This window comes from Apodemus sylvaticus, chromosome 19, assembly GCF_947179515.1.
Source record: "Apodemus sylvaticus chromosome 19, mApoSyl1.1, whole genome shotgun sequence".
Taxonomy (NCBI): domain Eukaryota; kingdom Metazoa; phylum Chordata; class Mammalia; order Rodentia; family Muridae; genus Apodemus; species Apodemus sylvaticus.
In genome coordinates this window covers 12,675,085-12,697,808 of record NC_067490.1, presented here as the reverse complement: position 1 = coordinate 12,697,808, position 22,724 = coordinate 12,675,085, and the positions used below count along the sequence as shown (strand labels likewise).

At 54.4% G+C, this 22,724-nt stretch overlaps 2 protein-coding genes and 1 long non-coding RNA gene across 6 annotated transcripts in view; 1 reads left to right on the top strand and 2 right to left on the bottom strand.

Moving 5' to 3' along the window:
- Positions 1-22,724, bottom strand: part of Rsph14 (radial spoke head 14 homolog) — a 77,573-nt gene that overhangs the window by 12,929 nt on the left and 41,920 nt on the right. The gene's annotated exons all lie outside the window — the stretch shown is intronic.
- The window catches only part of Gnaz (G protein subunit alpha z), a 49,671-nt gene that overhangs the window by 2,720 nt on the left and 24,227 nt on the right, over positions 1-22,724 (top strand). For 2 of the 4 annotated variants that reach the window (XM_052163485.1, XM_052163481.1), the window contains exon 2: positions 21,104-21,929. In XM_052163485.1, the coding sequence (XP_052019445.1) occupies positions 21,207-21,929 (723 nt within the window). In that variant the 5' untranslated portion in view covers positions 21,104-21,206. Of the gene's footprint in view, positions 1-20,701; positions 21,930-22,724 lie in introns of all 4 variants that reach the window. The other 2 variants (XM_052163483.1, XM_052163482.1) reach the window with 1 other exon arrangement.
- LOC127669486 (uncharacterized) lies at positions 8,655-13,046 on the bottom strand. Its single transcript, XR_007974372.1, has 2 exons — positions 12,169-13,046; positions 8,655-11,131 (listed from the first exon to the last, which is right to left on the bottom strand). It is a non-coding gene; the product is annotated as an uncharacterized LOC127669486 (long non-coding RNA).

The window sequence follows — 22,724 nt, the reverse complement described above, 5'->3', positions numbered from 1 at the left end:
TTCCAGACAACCTGGGAGTGTGTATCCTCATTCTAGCTAGTCTGAGTGTGCGTGCGTGCATGCACACAAGTGTGTGTGTGTGTGTGTGTGTGTGTGTGTGTGTGCACGTGCAAGTGCTTCACTCCTGGAGCCAAGGACTGAGTATGCTTTTGCTATCCCACCAAAACCTCACAAGACTGAAAACCCTGGATGGCTGCAGAGGTGTGCTTCTGCTGCCGCTGCTGCTCCTGCTGCTGCTGCTGCTGCTGCTAGCTACAGCTTACTCATGGAAACCCTGCAGGAAGCAGATAGCCCATTGCTCTCCCAAAGCCCCCAGGAAGGAAGCCTGGGGCTATGCAAGCCTGGGGCAGCCTGTAAGTCCTGCTCTTGACTTAAAGGAACATGAGGAAAGAAAAAGTGTCTGGGGGAGACACTAAAAGCTAGCTCCAGGCAGGTGGAGGCTACACTGCACTCTGGGTAGTCTGAGGAGGGCCCTGAAGTATGCAAGCTCTCGAGCCTTAGAGCCATTGATCAAGAACTACAGGCCTCAGAAGCCATGGAGACAGGCCCTGGTCCTGTTGCCTCGAGTTCAGACCCATCTCCTCTGAGCCTTCTTGTCCTCCTCTGTAAACTGAGCATGTTGTCCTTGGTCCCCACGTCAGCCGTCCACATTAATGTGTGTATACTGGAGGGCGAGCTCAAGAGAAGAGGCAGGACGGTGGCAAGTTTGGCACCATCCTGAGCTGGATAGCAAGACTGACCTTGTCTCAAAAATCAGAAGTGGGGTGGGGGTTGGGGTGGGAGAGCAGGAGGCTGGGGAAGAGAGCTTTAGTCAGTGAAGCACTTGCCACTCAAGTGTGAGGATCTGAATTCCATCCCCTGGACCCACATAGGAGGAGCCAGGTGGTTTGGTGTACACTTGTAATCCCCGGGTTGGCCTACATGCACACACACACACACACACACACACACTGCACAAACATAAACTCATACACAAGAAAGAGAAGGCCATACGGCTAGGGTCTTAAGACTGGATCAGGTAAGGCTCTATTGAGCAAGCGGACCTGGGCAGCTTTGAACAGAAGAGGAAGTAGATCTAGTTGGGGCATTTAGAACTGTTCTGCTGTCTTGGGCTATAGCCCTCAGTGGGGGAGAATTGTCAAGCATAGGTGAGTTTTTGGCTTCATCCCCACTACCAAGAAAGCAATGATACTGTAAATAAAATAATGGCAGGCTGGGCTAGGATGAGACCCTGAAGCCACTTGGGGGCTGGGGCGGTATTTCAAGGGAGGGGCTTCCCGTCCTGTAATGTGGAGGGGGTAGAAGAGGTGGTGAGGGGATATGACTCAGGTGGCAGCTTTGGGGTTTTATCTGAGCCGCTAGAAGGACACAGCTGGCCCTGTAAGGAAGGCGGCTCATGAAGATGCCTTCCAGAGGGAGGGACTCGGGAACTGGATCTGAGAGTCTGGTAGGTCTTGACCATTTTGTGGTTGGAGCGAGGTCAGGGGTGACGACCTGGAGTCCAGTCTGTCCAGGTGTTCAGGAGGCAGTGGAGCCAGCAAGGGTCACTGAAGGTCCCAGGAAGACAGGTCACGAGAGGATGAAGCTCAGGTTGGAGAAATGGCAAACTAGCGAGGTGGGAAGGCCATTGTCACTGGTATTTTAGGAAACTGGAGAAGCATCCTGGGCGGGGAGGAGTCCCTGTAGTAAGCACTAGGGTTGGAGCATCATGGGATACTCAGTTCTCTGTGGCCTTGGTGCAAAATTAAGCATTTCAAAATGGTCACAGCATGGCTCTAGGCCTGACAGAGGGTCCCTGTGTAACCACCTCTGTGTATGCCTGTGAAGCCGGCCTACTTATGGGGACATATGGGGACAGCACTAGGGCTGTAGTAGGCGGAGAGAGAGGCCTAACAAGGCTGCGACAGGCTTAGCTCCCTCCCTCTGTTCTCCATTTCCCCATGAGTGGCCGGATAAGCTGGATGGGGTCAGTCAGAGTCGCCCTGTGATCCTGTCTTTGATCTCCTGGCTAGGGATCCCAATGTCACACACTGAGAATTGCTCCCCATGAGTGAGTTACCATTTCTCCTCCCCGTGTCTCTTGGTCCCTGGTGCCCAGTAGTCACTCAGACAGCAGGTAGCAGGAGATACCTCAGAGTCCCGCCACAGTCAAGACACTGGGCAGGTGTCAACTCTGTGAGTCTCTCTCTCTCTCTCTCTCTCTCTCTCTCTCTCTCTCTCTCTCTCTCTCTCTCTCTCTCTCCTTTCCCCCACAGAAGCCTGCTACATCACAGAGTTTTGAGTTATTCACTTCTAAATTAAGGTATATCTCTCTTTTAAGAGGTGTCCCTGGAGATTCCATCAAGAAGTGCCAGGAAGCTAGACTGTCAAAAGCCACAGTGTGGGGAGGGGCCTTTCAGTGTCAAATGCAATATTCCTTCTAACAGAATCCACCAGAAGTGCATTCTGCCCCAGGGCTCTTGAGGCAAAGCAAGCCTGCATTGGAGAGGGAGACCTCTGCTTCTAGGATGGAGAACAGCCCAGGCAGGATTCCTGACTGGGCCTGGAAACCCTGACCCCTCAGAGAGGGTACTTCTATGAGCCATGGGTGTCATGGTCCTTGGCTGTGTTGGGTTGGAGGGGTGTAGACGGATGTCCCCATTTCCCTAGAACCCAGATATAGACATTCCCAAGGAGGGGGCACCAAATCTGCCCTGGATTTCACAGCCAGGTGCCTTCTAGTGGACAGGGTATATTCCTCCCCCCCCCCATTAGTGTCATGAAGCAGGGGTCTGTTTCTTTACGTCAGTTTTAGTGAAGAGGCTTTTGACCTGACTTTGGCAGGGAAGGGGGCTTTCCCCGGTGCCTCAGTAGACCCCGGAAGCCACCACACCGGACAAGAGGAACCTGGGATTCTCAGCAGCTTCTTCCTCAGTAGACTGGCTTTATTCCCCGGTTGGTCATGGGAAGCATGCTGGAGGCTGCCTGACTGGACCTGTGGGCCTGCTCCTGTCACCTCTCAGGTTTATAGCCACTGGCTCCAGCCAGAGTGCTGGGCTGCGGCAAGCCCTGGACATTTCCCACCTGGCCCTTCTGCTCCAGCTCCATGGCTGGCGAACGGTGTGTGGCCCCTGGGACTGGACCGGGGACTGACCCTGTAACCCCTTTGGGCCTCAGTTTCCTTTTCTCTCAAGGGATGACAAGAGCCAGTGCATTGGGGCTGGGGGTGCTTGTGTGCTAATCACACTAGGGCTCCACCCCTGCGGGGAAACCGAGGGTCCTGCGCCAGGCTGGTCACTGGGTAAAGGGAGCTTGAGAGCTGCCCTCCATACCCTCCATGCCCTCTCAGATTCTGCCTGCAAAGAATTGTTTTCCCGCTAACTGCGGGGTTGGGTTGTCTGGCACTGCAGGCCTGGCTTCACCACGGGGCAGAGTGGGCCTCACAGCCGCTGCTGCTCCCACACAGGGCTACACACAGGGAGAGTTTCCACATCTCTCAGCCCATGCTTACTCGAGGCTCGCTATGACCCCATCACATCCCAGTGCTGGCCAGCGTGCGGGCGGGCAGGCGGGCGGGCGTCTGGGCCCCTCCTGCCTCTCTGTTTCCCCTTGGCAGTCGCGCAGTCTGACCTACTTGTTTCCTTTATTCGTCTCGTTTGCTTATTACTTCCTGGGTCTGGATGAAAGATGTGTGCACCATGGACATTTTTGTGTTCACCTGTGAGAAAAATGGCCCAGCGGGTCTGTTTGTGAGGAAGGACCCCTTGCGAGAGGATGCACCGCTAACTGCCCCCTTGGAGAACCTTTCCTGCAGAGGGTTGGCGAGTGCTAACTGGTGTGGAGGATGGTGGCCCTGGCTTTGCCCTCTGCTCCTAAAAGACGTCATGCACCGGCCAGACACTGGTCAGCTGGCCAGCTTCTGACCCTGAGTCGGATTCCTCAGACGGCTAGCTGGCCCCTTGGTGAAGTGGCTGTGTGTGGGACCTTGATCCGGTGAGGAAGAGGAATTTACATGGAAGTGAAGTGCAGGAGGTGTTTCCCTGGGAAATCATCGTAAGGGGACTAGTCAGTGGCCTTTCCAGGCCCCAGATCCAGAGACAGCCTATCAGGTCAGGTCTACGGGCTGCTGGGAGCAAGAGAAACCTGTGATACATGACACACACACATAACAATACACACAAAAAACAACACATATAACACACACACAACATACACAACACATACAACATAACACACAACATACATACAACACATACTTCATACAACACACACACAAACACACACAACACACACATAACATAAAACACACATATATGACACGTACACACATGACACATACATGACACATGCACACTGCACACATGACACACACAACACACACAACACTACCCCACCTCCCAGTGCTAGGGGTGGAACCCAGGCCTTTGCACATACCAAGCCTTCCCCGCACACTAGGCAAGGACGCTACAGCTGAGCTACCACACCAGCCCTCCTCATTTTTCTTTTTAAAGTCGGAGGTTCTGGGCCGAGCCAAGGATACAGAAGGTTGTCATTTCCTAGTCCAGCTTCAGAGCGGCTGCCTAAAGCTCGATGTGGTGAGGAGGATTCTGAGGCTGTGGCGCTGGTTAGCCACGCCCGTGAGAAGCTCCCCGGCCCGTGAGAAGCTCACCTCACCGGCAGGGTTGAAATGTGCTCGCCAACGGCTTTAACTCAGCTTTAACTCATCCCCATATCTCCTTACTTCAGGGTGTGGCCCTGACCCCACCCCCCGTCCTGTCCCCCACCCCCACCCCAGGAAGGATTTGTCTCCTTCCTCAGCACGCTCTCCTCATGGGCATCTGAAGTCTCAGAGCTGCTTGGCCATTGTCATTGACTAGCTGTCCCTTCTCTCAGCTGATGTATTGCCCCCTCCCTAACCCGTAACAGCCTTGCTGTGTAGACTATGTGAATGAATGAATGAATGAATGAATGAGAGCAGCAAATGAGATACGCTACTTAGAAGGCTAAGCTCCTCCTGGGCACAAGTCTCCTCCCAGCGTGGAACCCCCCGTTTGCGTGGACCAGGTGACCACGGGAAGAGAGCACCGCACTGTGGACTCTCACAGGAGGAGTTACAGGAGTAGGAATGATGTGGGAGAAGTGGGCGGAGTGACCAGCGAAGGACAAGGTGCGTGAGCCCCAGACTAGAGGCTCAGGGCTCCCACCTGACCCATGTAGCGGCCCACGGTGGGTGGGGAGCGGGATAAAGATGAGAAAGCCCTAAAGGTTCTGGATGAAGGCTGGCTGGATGGCCTTACAATCCCGCAGGTCCTAGGGCTCGGTGAGAAACAGCCTGACCTGAGATGGGCGTGTCCCCTTCTGCCCTGCACCCATGGGTGCTAGGAGTGAGGACCCGCCCCTGCGCCTCCCAGCTCTCCCTCCACTCTGCAGGGCACGTCCCCATTAGCCTAGAGTACTTGCCCCGGTTGTGTGGGAGCTGGGACCTGTCCCCCCACACCCCTTTGCCCTGCAGGATGATGGCTTCCAGGAGTCGCCCATCCACCCCTCCCCCACTCTGGTACCTCTGATAGGCGCTGCAAACATATTTCTTGATAAATGCCGGGAAGAAAAATAATTAGAGTGTTGCCTCCATTATCCAATTTCTGATTAATCAAACTCTCTTTGTCCTCGGCCAAAATCTATTCATTTCCCTTAAACACTGGGCTGGTGCCAGGCATCGATTTCCTCTGTGATAACACCATGCGCACACTCTTGTGCACACTGCCAGCCCAGCCCTGCCCTGCCCTGTGCCTGGGACTGCACAGAGGGGCTGGTGGGACCATTCTTGCTCTCACGTCCACCTGCCTTCTCCAAGGAGCCTCCTGAATATTTACCAGCACCCTAACCCTGCCCCCAGCTCCTGGGGTTCCTTTGCTCATTACACACACACACACACACACACACACACTTGGTATCAGGTTATGGGTATGTTCTGAGTCAGGACACATTATAGCTCCTGACCCTTGGCCTCCGGGGCTTAGAGATGTCTCTGTCACTGGCCCAAGAAGAAGGCCAGCATTAAAGGGGGGAGGACAGGTCTTGGGGGGGGCTTCGAAGCAGTCTGTAGTAGATACAGGAGAGGCAGCAACAGAAACCCAGCTTCAGAGAATTGACAAGATAGAGGATGTCCCAGACTCTAGAATTGGTGACTCATCTGCAGGGCAGCATTACCATCCAGGGGACGCAGTGTTCAAATGTCCCTCCTCCCATCTCTCAGTCGCTCACTGTTGATCATGATCAGAAAGGGGATGGTACCCACTGTGTGTGAGCTGTTGCTTAGACATAGCATGACATGTTGTTTAGAAAGAAACAGTACGGTAAGGTAAGACAGCCTTGGGTATCTGGTTGGATATTTGGGTTCGGGGCAAATGTTTTTGCTTGTGTGATTGGCAAGGAAGAGACATCTGAACCATTAGGCATGGGGTAACTCCGAACCGAAGTTTATAGGCTTAGATGAAGAGGAGAGTTGCCGAGTTGATCTCTCCTGTAATAGAGATTAGCAGGGAGATGAGCAAGGAGGGAGTGGGGGTGGGGGAGGCAGTTGGAGATTGTACCACAGCAGAGGCCCCGGGGCCTCATGGCAAGACCATGACCCCTGGTTCTGAAGTAAAAGGGACAGAAAGAAGGCTTCAAGCGCACGAGAGAGATCCCACTGCCTTATTTCTAATAAGCCCTTAGCTTAGTGGAGTACCAAGAGCACAGGGCGGGCAACAGCGAATGTGCCTGCGCCTGCGAGGTCACTGCTGCCATCCAGGATGCAGACTGAGCAGATGAAGCTCGGTGGCCAGGCTACAGGCAGAGTTAGAGGATGACAGAAGGGTGCAGTCCTGGCCCAAGACACCCCTGTTAGACAGGGAGTGGAGGGCCAGAGTCCCGAGCGTGCTGGGCATGCCTTGGTGTCCCCGAGACATGTGGCTATGCTGTCAACCTACGGAGACCCACGCCCACAGTGTCTGCAGCAGGGCCATGGAGCCTCCTTTCCTGGAAATGCCTGTGGTGATCTGTCTCTTCCTCAAGGGCAGCAGTTCTCGCTCCTGGTGGGCAGGCTCCTCTCCCTCCTAGGCTCCCCTCGAGATGAGCCCAGTGTTCTCCCGTGGCTGGACCCTCACGGAGCCTACCTTCTTCCCTGATCCAGTCCTGAGTCCCCCACCTCACCGCCGCCGCCCCACTCCCCTGAGAGATTCTCCTTCCACTGCCCATGGTGGAAGAACACTCCACTCAGCCTCTGCCTCTTTTGTTTTCCCTTTGGTTTGGTTTGGTTTGGTTTGGTTTGGTTTGGTTTGGTTTGGTTTGGTTTGGTTTGGTTTGGTTTGGTTTTCGAGACAGGGTTTCTCTGTCCTGGAACTCGCTTTATAGACCAGGCTGGCCTCAGACTCAGAGATCCGCCCACCTCTGCCTCCCAGGGCTGGAATTAAGGGTGTGTGCCACCACTGCCCAGCTACCCTGTTCCTCTTAAGGACCTTCCCAAGATTGTTATTTATCAGTGCTCAGGAGCTGCCAGAGTTGTAGACTCTCACAGGAGCGACCTGTTGCTGCCTGAAGAACAGATACCAGGGCCCCAGGCTGCTGGCCCCAGGCAGAGCTCAGCACTGACAGAATGCACATTTCTGGGCCCTTCTCAGACCTGAGGATCATCCCAGGATGTACAGCAGGACCACACCATCTGTGTGAGCTGAATCAGAACAGGGGCATACACTCAGGCGGGTCCAGAAGAGGGGTGTGAGACAGAGCAAGGAAGAAGGGGGACAGGTGAAGAGGGGGTGCGTTTTACCTTCCAAATGACAAAGAGGAGGAAGGGGCCAGGAAGGAAAGAACCAGGATTCAAGAACTCATCTAGTTTGGGGAGCAGGTGAAATTATGGGTATCTTGTGAAAAGACAAGGGCAGGGATCTGCAGAGGTCCAGTCCTATGGCGTCTGGTTCTGTACCCAGCCCAGCGACCTGACCAGACAGACCGGCAGTCAGCCTCCAGGCCACAGTTCCCTGAGGCAGCACACCAGTTAATGACTCTCATTAATGCCTCTACCTCTTGGCTGTCTTTTTTTTCTCCTCCTCCTCCTCTTCCTCCTCTTCCATAGGTCAAATTCTTCATTTTTATCTCTTTAGTCCTGGCCGAATTTCCTTCTGAGTCAGTGCTCTGGGTGAAGCTCTTGCCTCTTGTCTGGTCAGCCTCTGTGGCTGTGGGCCAGAAGATTACACATGTGGCTGGCCAGAGTCACAGGGATACAGGAAAGGGCCTCTCTGCTGGTCTCATGTCACCTTCCTTTAGCAGCAGGACACTAATAGGCTGTTGGCTGTGTCCAACATCACCTGCCCTGCTGGAACAGAGCCATGGGTTGGGTTAGGGGCCGTCTGGGGGGAGGGGGCACTGGATACATACTCTAGTACTTCCTGTTATCTACCTGGACCCTAGCTTCAAAATGAGAAAGAGCATGAGAAAGGAAAGAAGAAGAGAGGGAGGGAGGGAAGGAGGGGGAGAGAGAGCAAGAGCTAGCGAGTTTGGAGGGGGCAAAGAAAGGGACCTGCTGATTTACGTCAGGACTGTTATATGGAAAAGCTAACCTAGTGGCCTTCGCCCTAGTGACTTTTGAGTGGTTGAAAAAACAAAAACAAAGCAAAAGCAACAACAAACAGTCATGTTTTCCTAAGCCAAGTCTGTAATGCCCTACATATTCTGTCATAGTTTCAGACATTTGCAGGGTTTGTGAAAAATGAAATCCAAAGCCATTCCCAAGCCTGGTGAGCAGAACTCTCCTTCCCCCAGTCAGTCCGCTCCCTGGGAGTAAGGGAGTTCTCCGTTCTCCCTGTGAAACACATCATACTGGCCTTGTGGTCGCGGTGGCTCCTGGGACAGAAGTCCTCCAGCACCACCCAGCACCTGCTCTCCCACCCGCGAGTCAGCTGTGTTTGTCCCAAGTGTGTTTACGCCAGCCGTCCTTCCTATGATCACATCCTTGGATATTCCACAAACGGGCAGAGGATGGGTGTCGAGGGGGGCGTCCGTAGAAATCACAGCGGCTGACTTGTAAGTCCTCAAAAGCCTGGCGTAGCTTGGTTTGGTATGGGTAGAGTTTGTCCTGGCACAGGGAGCAATAGCAGCTACTTTCGCACCACACTGGCACTGGCGAAAGCATGCTGGGTGTCACACGAGGTGTGCATGCTGTGGCTAGGCTAGGATGCTCCGGGCAGCTGCAGGAGGTCTGGCCTCAGCCTGTCCAGCCCAGATGTGCTTCTGTCTGTGACTGACGAGGAAGCATCTAAAGCGCTCTTCACACTCTTGTGTAAATCGGCTTCTCATTAAAGCTGCAAGCCAACGGCCCCATCTCTGATAGCGGCGCTTGGTGATGAATGGGTATCAGAAATGCATCTGTAATCATTTATTACGTTTAGAGTTGGTCTCCTCAGTTACTGGTGGTTTCGCTTGTTTATTCGAATAGGGGATGTCCTTCTACTTGAGAAGATGTGGCCCATGATCTACAGAAGGCACGAAGTCACAGAGACAGACGGGAGTGCGGAGGGTGGGTGGTGGCTGCTTGGTGATAATATATACCAGCTCCCAGGAAAGGTCAACCTGAAGGCCCATTTCTCCAAGGCAGGAGAGGCAAAGGGTTCTTGAAAGTTGTCAGACTCTGTAGGAGAGGCTAGGGGCAAGCCGAAGGAAGGAGATGGCTCTGGGCATGAAAAATGGGAGGGAGGTTCAGGAACCAGTAAGAGGTGGGTAGGCAAGGACCAGGAGAAGAGGAAACAGGAAGGCTGGTGCCCTGGGAGAGGGGTCACAGGCAAGGAGCAGGAGGAGAGAGTAGAATAAGGCTGTGGGCAGAGAACGCAGGTCTAGGGCCCAGGGACTAAGAAGAGAGTATGAAATGAAGGCTGGAACAGAGATCAGGAGGAAGAGACTGCCTAAGGGCTAGAGAATCATGGCCTGAGAGCCAGAAACCAGGGAGAGGAGGACACGGGGTTGAAACGCAGCCCTGTGTGGAGTATGTAGTAAACATGTAGCTGCGGCAGGCAGGGAGGGCTAGACAGCCCTGTGTGGAGTATGTAGTAAACATGTAGCTGCGGCAGGCAGGGAGGGCTAGACTGTGGGAGAGAGAGAGAGGGTGGAGGCTTCAGGAGGACGACTTTTGCCCCACACGGAAGAAGGAACTAGAAACTTCTAAGTTTGGGGTCTTTGTCGGACAGGTCTCCTAGTCAGAAAGGACAGGTGAGGCGTCCATCTAAGGAGGGATATGGAAAACAGGAGCCACAAGGTCGGGGACAGATAGAGAGACCCTGGAACCTTGCCAGAATCAAGTCGCTGAACAACTCAGGCATGTCCCGGGGCCAGAGGAGACCTCGGGGCTTGAGCTCCATTCGGACTATCAGACTATCCGCGTGCAACCCCTCCACCACAGGCTCCTAAGCGAGGTCACATTAGGTAATGCGCTCCAAAGGAAGCGCGCTGGGAAGCCTCGAGCTCTGTGCAGACATCCTTTGGTATTGGTCCATCTATCCATCCATCTGTTCTGCAAATCTTTTCACAGAGCACCTGCTTTGAAGCAAGTACAACTGGCAGTTGGGGGGTGGGGACAGAGCAGTAGCCCAGACAGGCCCACAGTGGGGGAATCACAGGGAAGGTATCGCACCTAGTGGAGTTGGGGAGGGGGCCCTGGGAGGACCCAGGAACCCCAAGGCCAGGGGAGGGCCAGTCTTCCCTTCCTTCCAATACTACCATGGAGCCAACCTCATACTGCACTTTCCAAAGGGGTCTGAAAAGCGTCACGTGTGTTAGGCACCGTGGGCCTGAAGGGTGGGAAGTAGAACCAGGAAGGCAGAACTGGGGTTTTCTGTAGGTTGTAGGTAGGAAGGAAGAGGTGCTTGTAATTGCCCGCTCTGTCTTTGTCCCACTGTCCCTGGCATTAAAGCAAGCAGAGGTTCTTATCTTCTTGGGAAGATGTGGCTCTTCAGTCCCAAAATACACATTATATCAAAAGCCTAAATGAACTAGCAGAACTTTCCTGCAGTCAGTCACACTGGGTGAGGAGAGGCGCGCCGGGCACTGAACCTTGAGAGCTGCCCCTAACGCTAAGGCTCCGTGAGGGCTGACCAGCCGCTGTTCATAAAGGCCATTTCATCTGGAACGAAAGGAAACGTATGCCCCCGTCACCAGGTGAGGTAGGTCAGCTCTGATTCCACTCCCTCCAGTCTTCCCACGATGGCTTCCGGAAGGCACCTAACGGGGGGCTGTAATACATAAGTGCCTCTTCTACCCAAGAAAGCCGCTGCTCTGGGAGCCTGGCAACACCTGTGCTGTCCCATACGGCAACCATTCCTGCCACAGTCCTCCCCCAAAACCCATCCACCGCAGTTTCCTACCCCTGGTGCCAGCCTTCTCAGAAGCCCTTAACCTTCCAGAGGCCTGCTCCCAGACACTGAACTCTTCCTCTGTGTGGGCATAATCTCCCAGTCGCTAACAGTCCCTTTGCCGTGAGGTCAGCTTGGGATGCACCTTCAGCCATTCTTCACTAATCTCGTTCTAGATCCTTCCTTGTGTCCCTACCGCCACAGTGCTGGTCTGCGTCAGGGATGGTCTGGCTATCTTCCAACCATACCGTGAGCTCCTAGGTACAGAGACAGAGCCTGGTCCTCCCCGTGTCCCCGTGCTTGGAGCAGAACAAAATACGGGGGCTCAAGTCTGAGAGGGCAGAGGGGACTTGTCGACCAACCGTGGGCCACGACTGGAGTCTGAGAGTGGAGACTAAGCCTTAAGCCCAGACCCAGATCTGAGATAAAGAACAAAGAAGCAGAGGGTGTCCTGCTAACCCTGCAGGTGCAAGTCAGCAGAGAAGGGGGGCGGGGTTGATACCAGGGCCCAATAATCCTGTTTCCTCACAGTCTCAGCAGAAAGGGCCTCTGGCCCCAAGCCTTTTGTACATCCCATTTGCATTCCCAGAAAACATTGACTCCAGAATCCAGCTTCCCCAGGCCAGGGACAGTGTGGCCACCAAAACCCAGGAGATCCTGGGCTGGCCTTTCTCATGAGAAGGTAATCTCTTTTTACATCTCTCCATCCTTCTCCTTTGAGGAGAAAATCCCAGTTAGGTGCCAAGGTGGCTCTCCCCATCCAGCAGGCACTAATCCTTGTTGTTTAACAAACAGCCCGTGACCTCACCTGGCCCTTCTGCAGACACGCGAGTCCCAGGCCAGCAGCAAAAGCAGTTCCTTCTCACTGTGGTGTGTTCCAGATCATTTCTGTGATGAACGACTCTGGCTTCCCACTTAAAGTTCTTCTTAAAGTATACAGTTAAGTTCTTAAAAGGAGACATCCATTTCAGGAAAAACATCGCAGCGGGTTTATACCCAGATGTGGTTAGATCAGGAACATGCAGCGTGAAGTACAGAGGCTGGAGGTGGGGGAGGAGGCGATTAAAGCTGAGTACAGCATCATAACTGACCGCCAGGCTTACTCTTAAACATGCACAGGCAAGGATGGTCACAAAGAGTGTGGGGTGGAAGTGTAGATACCCACTGAGTTTCTGTAGCCATAGGCTTGTTGGGCCCAGTTTTCCTAAATACCTGCTTCCCCAGCGACTCCAGCTGCCCGAGGAGACGTGCTCCTGTTATAGAGGAGCATACATAAGGAATCCCAGGCTTGGCTCCAGCACCTTCTTTCCAAGCCCGCTGCCTGAGTTCCCTGGGACAGACACTCCAGAGGCTAGCCCACAACTGTCCTCCACTGTTCAAGAATCCACACATATGAAATAGATTGGTGAAGGCTCTGCAGAGACCCTGGCCTGTGAGCAGGCCGTTCCACTAGCAGGTAGGGACAAGACTGCATACAGATCCATCCGATGAGAACAGGTCCACATCCATGGGGCCTTTCTTGGCTTCTCTGGTCGACTTTATACTAGGTGAAGGCGGAGATGGACAGAGGAAGGAAGTTGAACCAGCCAGAGGGCCAGGCGTCCTGAAGACAGGGCTGCTTGGCCTCGTCAGGGAAGGAATAAAGGAACAAACATCCAGTGTCAGCTGAAACAGAGCACACTTCTAGTAAGGCAGGCATGAAGAGGCAGGAGAAAGATTTCCTTATTAAGAGTGGAGGAAACATGTTATCAGTAGAAGCCACAAACACAGGCCTTTCCGTCTTCTTCAGTTTCTAAAAGAAAGCATGGTGGGTGTCCACTCGGAAAGTTCAGTTCCAGGGGTAAGCAAGAGAGCCCAGTATTTATTAGCACATTCATTAATGGTTTTGTTTTTTTGTTGTTGTTGTTTTTTTTTTTTTTTTTTTTTGACACAAGACTTACTATATAGCTCAAGCTAGTCTGGAATTCATGACCCTCTCTCCTCAGCCTCCTGAGTGCCAGGACCAAGTGTCTGTAGCTGCCTGCAGGCTTCTGGGCCTATTTTCCCTACACACCTATTTCTGCTGGTGGCCCCAGCTGCCCAAGGGGGCATGCTCCTGCTGTAGAATAGGCAACAAAACTCTGGCTTGGTTCCAGTGCTTTCCCCACAAGCTGACTGACTTCCCCCAAGACAGACACTCTCAGAGGCTAGCCCAAAGCTGTTTTCTACTGTTTAAGAACACAGTAATGTAAACTGGATCCCTGAAGAGTTCGTTCCTGGTGTGCGTACCACCGCGCTCAGCTGAGAACTCATAAAGGAGATGAATGTGCCCTGGGAAGCCTCCTGGCCGGGGAATTGGGCAACCTAAGGACAGCAGTGTGTGAACTTCCTGGGTGCCTGCCTCAGGGAACCTTAGAGGCACTGTTCCTCCTAGCCCTTGCATACCAAGATATGGGTTAGCTGTGGACCTGGAACTTTCTCCTTTCTGCCTGACAGCCATAATTGGAAGAAGGGCTTGGTGAGCTCAGTTTGCCACCACTGAGCTATCTTGTTACCACATGGGTTGGATGCCAAGGGAGCATGGGAGGCAGACGGGCTGCCACAGCCAGGGTACAAGGCATCTGAGGGTGGGGGCAGGACTGAGGTCCATGCCCATTGGGGTACACTTGGCTTCCATGGGAAACATCAGAACAGGCCAGAGTCAGGCAGGTGTAAGCAGCCCATGTCCCTTGGGTTAGAGAGGACTCTATGATAGGGACTACTGATTTTACCTTAGGACCTGTAACTTCCTCCACTGCTATGGAAGACACCCCAGGCCAGGTGTTTGCATGGGATATAAGATGGTGGAACTCTTCATGTATTCAAGGTGTGTGTTATTTGTAGACACTTAGTAGCCCAGTGGTGTGTTAGCTTACAGCCTCAGTGTCTGGACACACCCTGAGCCTTGGCTACCCACAACCTTCTTGGGTTCTACTCACTGGGCTAACAGTCTTGGGTCTCAGGTATGGCCAATTCTCCTTCTGAATAGCCTGAGTATAAACTCTCAGGAAGCCTAACTGTCTTTCCGGCAAGGATCTCTGTGCCGAGGGCAAGTGTCTGTGTGCAAATCCATTGCTGTCCTGGACCACCCTGTCTGGTGGTCCAGGTTCAGCATGAGGCAGGCTTTCCTGAGAGATTAGTAGGGATGGTAGCATGTAGCCAGGGGTCTAGACAGGTCAGAGCCAGGCTGCTTGTCTGTGAGACGCTAGGATGTGGTAGTAAAGGAACCCCACCTGTAAGCAGATAGATAAAATCTTCCCACCCTGGAGTCAGCTGGTTTGGTGACTTGGGTCCAAGCTGCTCTTCCAGGGCCCTTGTGTTGCGGGAGAGAGGCTCAATAGCCCAGCATTGTCTTAGTCAGTTCTAGCAGCCATAGATATGTATTGTGCTGTCCAAGTCCTATGTCTGATGGTGGGGGGGAGAGCGACGGTAATATAAAGGGTCCAAGATGCAAAGATCCCGAGAGACGTAACACTGTCTATAATCACGTCTCTGGCCTGGCTCAGGCTGTCACTTCATATCTCTTCTAGGACGGAGGGCCAGTATTTAGGAAGGGTCAGTGCACAATGACGGTAGGCTGATCAAATGATGAGTAGATGCCCAGATCAGAGACTCTAGACCATTCCATCTCAGCCTTCCTAATGCTCAAGCCTTTCATACATTCCTCCTGTTGTGGTGATCTCCAACCATAAAAGTATTTTGTGACTACCTCGTGATTTTTCTAGTTATGAATCATAATATAAATATCTTGATATACGGAATATCTGATATGTGACACCCCAAAGATGTCACAATCCTCAGGTTGAGAATACTACTTTATATTCAGACGGGTAGTGTGGGTCTTAAAGAAGATGGTTAGAATAGATGGAGAGTTTTAGTCTTAGAACTGGAAGGAGTGAGAGCTTTTTTTTTTTTTTTTAATTTTATTTTTATGAGTACACTGTAGCTGTCTTCAGACACACCAGAAGAGGGCATCGGACTCCATTACAGGTGGTTGTGAGCCACCATGTGGTTGCTGGGAATTGAACCCAGGACCTCTGGAAGAGCAAACAGTGTTCTTAACCGCTGAGCCATCTCTCCAGTTCCCAAGTGAACTGGCTTTTAATAGAGGAACCCCTGAGCGGGGTCAGGTTTGGATGCTGCACACCGACAGTCTTTGTATAATGGCAGGATCGAGGCCCATGTAGAGCTTGTAAAGAGATGGGGGCAGGGCAAAGAAAACTAGCTACTCATCAATATGGGCAACATCATCTTATACATGCCTCTAGCTCACGCATCTGATGGAGGGCTGGGGTAGACTTGCAAGTACCAATGATGGATACAGTCTGCATATCTGAACTGAGGTCCCATGCTCCGCACTCCATGGTCACCACCACCATGCTTGCCTCTCTCAGGATCTCCTCTCCAACAGTGGCTCTAGCTCTTAGCCTTGTCGGACAGTCCTAGGGGCGCCCATCTCCTCCCTACTCTTACAGCCACCGCGCCACCACCGCCATGCTGCTTTGGTCTTGTAGAGTCACCTGCACTATCTAGCCATTGCGTCCACCTGCCCCTTAGCCCTGTCCCATGTCACAGTCCTCTCACCTGGAATCTGTATAACGGGAGCTGTCCCCAGTCTGTTCTAGCCCGGAAGTATTATCCTATTGTTTGTTGGCTTTGATTTGCCCTTGGACCTTGAGTCCTTCCAATTCCAGCTGTTCTTCCGGCTGCTCTCACGACTGCCTCAGGCCTTGCACTGGTGTCCCCCTCATCCCCAGACGCCCACCTGTCTGTCCGCCCCGCCACTGCTTGCAGTCATTTACCACCTGCTAGGAGTCCAGCCTTTCCTACCTTTGCAGACCCGCTGCCTGCTGCCACCTTTGGCTCCGCCCTCCTAACCTTTGACCCTGCTGCCCACCGTCCTAACCAGGGCCAATTTTTACAATAAAGCTCAGCACCTTGTCACTGGCAGTTGTTCCTGCCCTGCCTGTGGTCCAACCTCTGTCGTCTTTACCTAAGCAAATTTAGGGATTTAGCCTTTGCCTTATTCAGTGCACAGACACCCCGAGTCCTAGGCTCATAGCCACCACTTCATGCGTAAGTCTGAGATGACGCACTGGCCGGTTTTCCCAGCGCCATCCTTCTCTGCTGCACTGTGGCTGCTCCCTCTTGTCCGGGGCCACCTTGCTTTGAGGATACCAGGATACCATGTGGAACTGCACACAGATACACACCTACCCCGTCACTTGGAACAGCTGCACAGATATATTTAAGACATGCGTGCACACACACACACACACACATACATGCCCTGAACCCCAGCTGGGCTCCTCTCCTGCCATGCCTGTCCCCTCATCCCCTCATCTCTCTGATGAGGCACTATGACCTCCCTCAGTTCCACCATGAGTGTGGTTCCCGATCCTGTCCACGCCCACACATTCCAAGGCCTTGTGCAAGCTTCTCCCCTGCCTACTGCGTCTGTTACCTCTAGCCATGCCCAAGGGTGCTGTGCTGGTGTGATCCTGGGTATCACCCTGGGGACTCATGAACAGTTTCTGGTCCAGGAAACATCAAAACACGTGGGTCACCCACTAAGCCTCCCTCTCTGGCCAAATGACATCGAGGTGCATTCTGAGATTTGAGAAGTCCCTCCAGACCCAGGAAAACCCAGGACAGGCAGGAGCCCACCGTCAGCAGGTAGGACTGGCTGAAGTTCCACTTAGAACATAGCTGGAGTTGAGCATCTATCACCAACACCCAGTTCTGCCACGCTCCCGTCGCCCAGGGGGAGCAGGCCCCACAGAGCTGCTCAGAAGATCCTGGGGCTAGTCAGCTGATTTGCTTCAGATCTCTGATCCCCTGGGGACCTAGCAGAGGGTGACTCCAGCAGGGGACCCACCCTCACTGTGACAGTCACTTCCCTACATAGCCTCCATGACAGGAGCTCATTGCCTGGCCACAGTTTCCCCTCTATCTCCTAGCAAGCAGTGCCTACTTATCAACGATCACCTGACCAGCCTGGGCTCTAGGTTTCTAGACAGCAACAGATAAGGCTGGTAGCCTGCAGCCTCTCCCCGCTCCTACCCCCACCCTCCTCTCCCACAGCCTCCTCCTGATCATGAAACTCATTTCCTGAAGCTCGGATGACATGTCCATAAACAGAGAAACTTCCCCGCTATCACTTGAGACCAAGAGGCAAGGCTGCTTCTGGGCTGCCTCCTGCGTAGGTACCCCTCCCACACAGACCTGCCCGCTACTACTGTCGGGTCCACCAGGGGCCCACCTTGCTTCTAAACCAGGTGGCTTCACCAGTCTTCAGGAGGTCTGTGCCCTGCGGGAGACGCTACAAAGCAGATACAGCGCTGAGGCAGAAACAGCATAGAGGGACTGAATGGAGGAGACACTGCCTGCTCAGCAGGATTCCAGCAAGAGACACCTAAGTCAGCTAGGACACCTAGGTCAGGGAGAGCAGAGGGTCCTAGGGCAAGCAGGGCCAGACAGGCTCGCCGGAGCCAGACTGTAGGAGTGATGGGATCGGGTGTACACTTCTGTTGAGTTACAACTCTGGACCAAGGCAGGGGTCTGCCCCACCCTCCCCTCTGGAATCCTAACTCTGGAGTCCTAGTCTAGACTAGGGTCACCTGTCTAGACTAAACCATATGCTAAAAGTGTGGTAACTGCAGCCTGTCCTGGGGGTCCTACTTTTCTCAGCAGCGAACGCTTTGGGAGGCTCCTTCGTAGTACCGGGTGTTTTAGGTGACATTTGCCACTCACACCATCCACAGAGAGGAGAGCTGGGGAGGCCCGGCTATCCCTTTGCCTTTTAGAATGCTGGGGAGAAAATGGTCTTACCAAAGATGCCCTCGGGACAGGCCCCAGGAGGGCAGGAGTTGTCCCTTATGCTGAATGGGCCATATTAATAAATAGGCCCCAGTCCTGCCCTCAGCAGCTGCTAGAAAGGCTTCCTGGGAAGACACTCCACACACTCAGCATGCTGAAGGTGGAATACACCTCTGTACCCTGGGAGAGGGGGCTGTCAGGTCATACTCTAGACCTCTCCTTGCTCACGGACCATGCAGAACGGCTGGACAAGCCCTAGTGTGACGAGAGACGGGGCCTTACCATGCCACAACATTTGCCTACAGTCTTTCTAATGAAAGTTCATTAAAGGAAATGCACAGCAGAGACTCCCACCCCACCCCCGACCCCCTGAAACTCCTCACCGCCGGGACGAGGCTGCCAGACCTCTGTCTATAAGACGCACGGGGTGTGCGGTTCCACATGTACCACGGTGTGTGTGCAGCCACCGTGGAGCGGGTGCCTCTCCCAGCTTCCGTTCTCAGACATCTTAGGACGGTTTGAATGACACCTAATGACTAGTCTGAGCAGCTCTGCATCTGCGGTGTCTCTGGCACACTCCTTCATGGCTGCCACGGGGGTGGGACGGCGGAGACGTGGAGTAGTTCCCCAACCTTCCCTTCCTTCCCTTTCTCTTACTCTAGCACAGCTTGAGGGCCTGCTGTGCGCCAAGCACTGAGGACCCACTGTGCACTGCTCCGCCCGCTCGTAAAGCGGAGGTAAAGCCAGGGCAAGCAGCACTACTCACTAAGCACCTTTTGCCAGTGGTGGGGCAGGGCCGGGGAGGGAGGGGAGGTCACACAAGTGGCACTTCGGCTGAGGGCCACTGAGAAGGCAGTGATGAGGAGAAAGAGGGCTAGGGAGTGGATGAACTCTGGCTGAGGAGGTTAGGATTCCTCAATGCTGTTCCCAGTGACAGAAACAATAACTGCTTCTGGCTGGTACTTACATTGTACCAGGCTCGGTGTGCGACTCTCCTGTATACCTTTGAGCACGGCAGGGACAAGCTCAGAGATAAATTGCCCAAGGTGCTGAGAGGCCACAGGGTACCTGACCAAGGGCTGCATGAAGACTGGGATTTACACCCTGAGGGCAGCGGGTGGGGTCAGGCTTGGAGCCAGGGAGAGTCGTAGCTTCAGAGACACTGTTGGAGAAGGTGAGCCCAAAAGGGTTGGAGAAAACCAGAGGCCACACCCACTGGAAGAAGTCAGAACTGTGAGCCCTGGGGCTTGGTCCAGAGCATGGACCTAGTGTGACCAGGTCAGAGAGGCACAGCATGGGGGATGGGCTGCCATTTCCTGAGGGAACAAGTCACATGTATAAGGAATATGTGGGTGGTGGGGTAGGTTGAGTCTCAGGTGCTGGTTACACCTAGGGGTGGAAGCAGAGAGAGGCCCTTGCTTGTGTTAGGGACTCTGTCAGCCTTGGTCCTTCCGTCCCAGAGCCTGGGATCAGGGAAGGGGACGTTAGGTGGGTTTTAAAGAACCTGAGGCTCAATAGCCAGGCAGACACCAGAGGAAAGAAAGAAGACAAGAGAAGGGCCAAGGGGTGGGGGTGGGGCACCCTGGGCTCCGGGCGGAGGCAGAGCTGAGCCCCCTGCTGGAGGAGACCTGTCCCAGCCACTCTGCAGATCATGGAGAGATCTAGGGGGTAAGCTTCCCCCTGGAGGTCAGCAGGTGTCACTGGTTCCAGCTGTCAATACAGCTGTTCCCCATTAACACTCAGGACCACACAGAGCCTGTGGAAGACTTGGCCTGAGCACAGCAGCCACGCCTGGACTCTGATTCCCAGTTTTCTGAGAGCCTCCCTACCGTCCTCTGCCTCCCTAGACAGGTTATCACCACATTGCCCTGATTTGCAGGCCTTGGCTATCCCTCAAGACTGTTCCTGTGCCGAGCTATTGCTCACACAAGACTCCATGGTGCCCCCGTCGGCTGGTTCCTCCTGGAAGGGACATCAGGGCCAGAGTTCTGTCCTGACCCTGCCATATACATGCATCTGGCCCTGTGACACAGAGCTGTCCCTGCGTCTAAAGGGGCGAAAGTCAGGAGATGGCCAGTTTTCCCTGGCCTCCTTCAGCCAGGACTGTGCTGTGAAGTAGAGTGGAACCGAGCTTCCTCCCTGTCCTGGAAGAGCAGACACTCACGGCGGGGTTGTACTGTGGAGCCCCAGTCGGACAAACAGATTCAGAGAGGTCGAGGTCAGTCAGGTCCAGTGGGCAGGAAGAAGTGGCAGAGGAGGGCCCAGCGTGGGGTCAGCAGGCAAGAGCCTTGCACAGCACTGTCTGCCCTGTACCTGGCCTCCACAGACTGGCAGAGTCCAGGGCACTGGCCAAGCACATTTGTTTCGCTGTGGGTTGGGCGCTAACCCCGGAGCACTTAAAGGTCTGGGAGTTGCTGTTTTCTGAGGCCTGGTGACTGCTTCCTTTCGCCGTCCAGCCTGAGGTGGGCCCAGGAGGTAGCTCACGCTGTTCTCTCTTTCGTTAGGTGAAGGGCCGGATGCAAGGCAGGGAGCCGGAGAAGCCTGAGGCAGGGGGGCCTCAGGGAGCGCTGGGCCCTCCAGCCGTGCTTAGAAACATCGCCACAGCAACCAGCGAGCAGACAGCGGTAGCCTGGGCAGACGCAAGCGGACAGCTTCCTACCGTGGCAGAGTACAGGGAATGACTCCGGCAAATCAGGCCACACTGCTGACAAGGGAGGTGGAGTGTCACTAGAGGGGAGGGTGTGGTCTCTGCCCCACTGCACCGAGCGCCATGCCCACAGGAGACGAGGTGCTGGGGCAGGAATTGCTCTGTGACACGGCCTTGTGGCAGAGCCAGTGCTGAACACGCCCAGGTCAGCTGCCTCTCTCTCTCTCTGTCTCTCTCTCTCATCTGCCCGTCATACCAGCCCACATTTCAGCATCCCTCATTGTGACCATCCTTGTCTGGCAAGAGGGAGAGGCACCCATCCTGTGTTCTGCATCCCGGGGGTGGCCCATTGCTGCCAGACCATGGGATGTCGGCAAAGCTCAGAGGAAAAAGAGGCAGCGCGGCGGTCCCGGAGGATTGACCGCCACCTGCGCTCCGAAAGTCAGCGGCAGCGCCGGGAAATCAAGCTTCTCCTGCTGGGCACCAGCAACTCAGGCAAGAGCACGATCGTCAAGCAGATGAAGATCATCCACAGTGGCGGCTTCAACCTGGACGCCTGCAAGGAGTACAAACCCCTCATCATCTACAACGCCATCGACTCGCTGACCCGCATCATCCGCGCCCTGGCCGCCCTTAAGATCGACTTCCACAACCCTGACCGTGCCTACGACGCCGTGCAGCTCTTTGCCCTGACCGGCCCGGCAGAGAGCAAGGGCGAGATCACCCCCGAGCTGCTGGGTGTCATGCGCCGGCTCTGGGCCGACCCCGGGGCCCAGGCCTGCTTCGGCCGCTCCAGCGAGTACCACCTGGAGGACAACGCGGCCTACTACCTGAACGACCTGGAGCGCATCGCCGCGCCTGACTACATCCCCACGGTGGAGGACATCCTACGCTCCCGGGACATGACCACGGGCATTGTGGAGAACAAGTTCACCTTCAAGGAGCTTACTTTCAAGATGGTGGACGTGGGCGGGCAGAGATCGGAGCGCAAGAAATGGATCCACTGCTTCGAAGGCGTCACAGCCATCATCTTCTGTGTGGAGCTCAGTGGCTATGACCTGAAGCTCTATGAGGACAACCAGACGGTGAGTAAGCCCAGGTCGCTACTGTCTGTTCCGGGGAAGCAAGGTGGACTTGTGTGAGCGGAGAGAGGCTTCTGGTACTGAGCCTTGCCCAGCCACACGGATGGCGCCTTTAGTGGGTCCATGAGATGGGATGAGCACGGCCGCCCATAGTTTTATGTTGGCAGTGGGGAGTGTGGGGTGGAGCAGGGTGAGTCCACGCATCGCACGGGGCTTCGGGAGTCACTTGTGTCAGGTGGTGAGCCCCAGTGGGCAGAGTCGTGATGGTATCCCACAGGACCTCGACCTCTTAGGACTCCTTCAGCCTGAGGGACATCACTTTGACCTAGATGACCCTGCTCTGACACCTTCCAAATGACACACCACAACCTGTAGACTCCACAGGGCCCTGCAGGCAAGGACCCCTCCTTTATCAGCTATGACGACCCCTTCCCCAACAAGATGGAACTGTGAAAGCTTCCTGGATAGTGCTTGTCGGCTCCACCGCCAGGCTTGCACGGGACCTGCCCTCAGTCCAGTGAACACACGATTGTGCCTGTGCCACATGCTGAGGAAAGCCAACGCAAGGCCTGGTAGGCCATCACTAGCGGTCCATGTGGCAGTTTAGCAGGCCCACTAAGCTCCTACCCACACTGCATGATATGTCAGTCCTGAGACCAGCAACTCGCCCATGATTCCTTCCTGCCCTGAAGGGTCTGGCAATGATCTGGTTAAGAAAGGGTAAATCCACAGTGCCAAGGCCTGACCTTCAGCTCGGTGGATAGGCTGTAGGGCCGTCGTTGGGGTTCTTTGAATCCC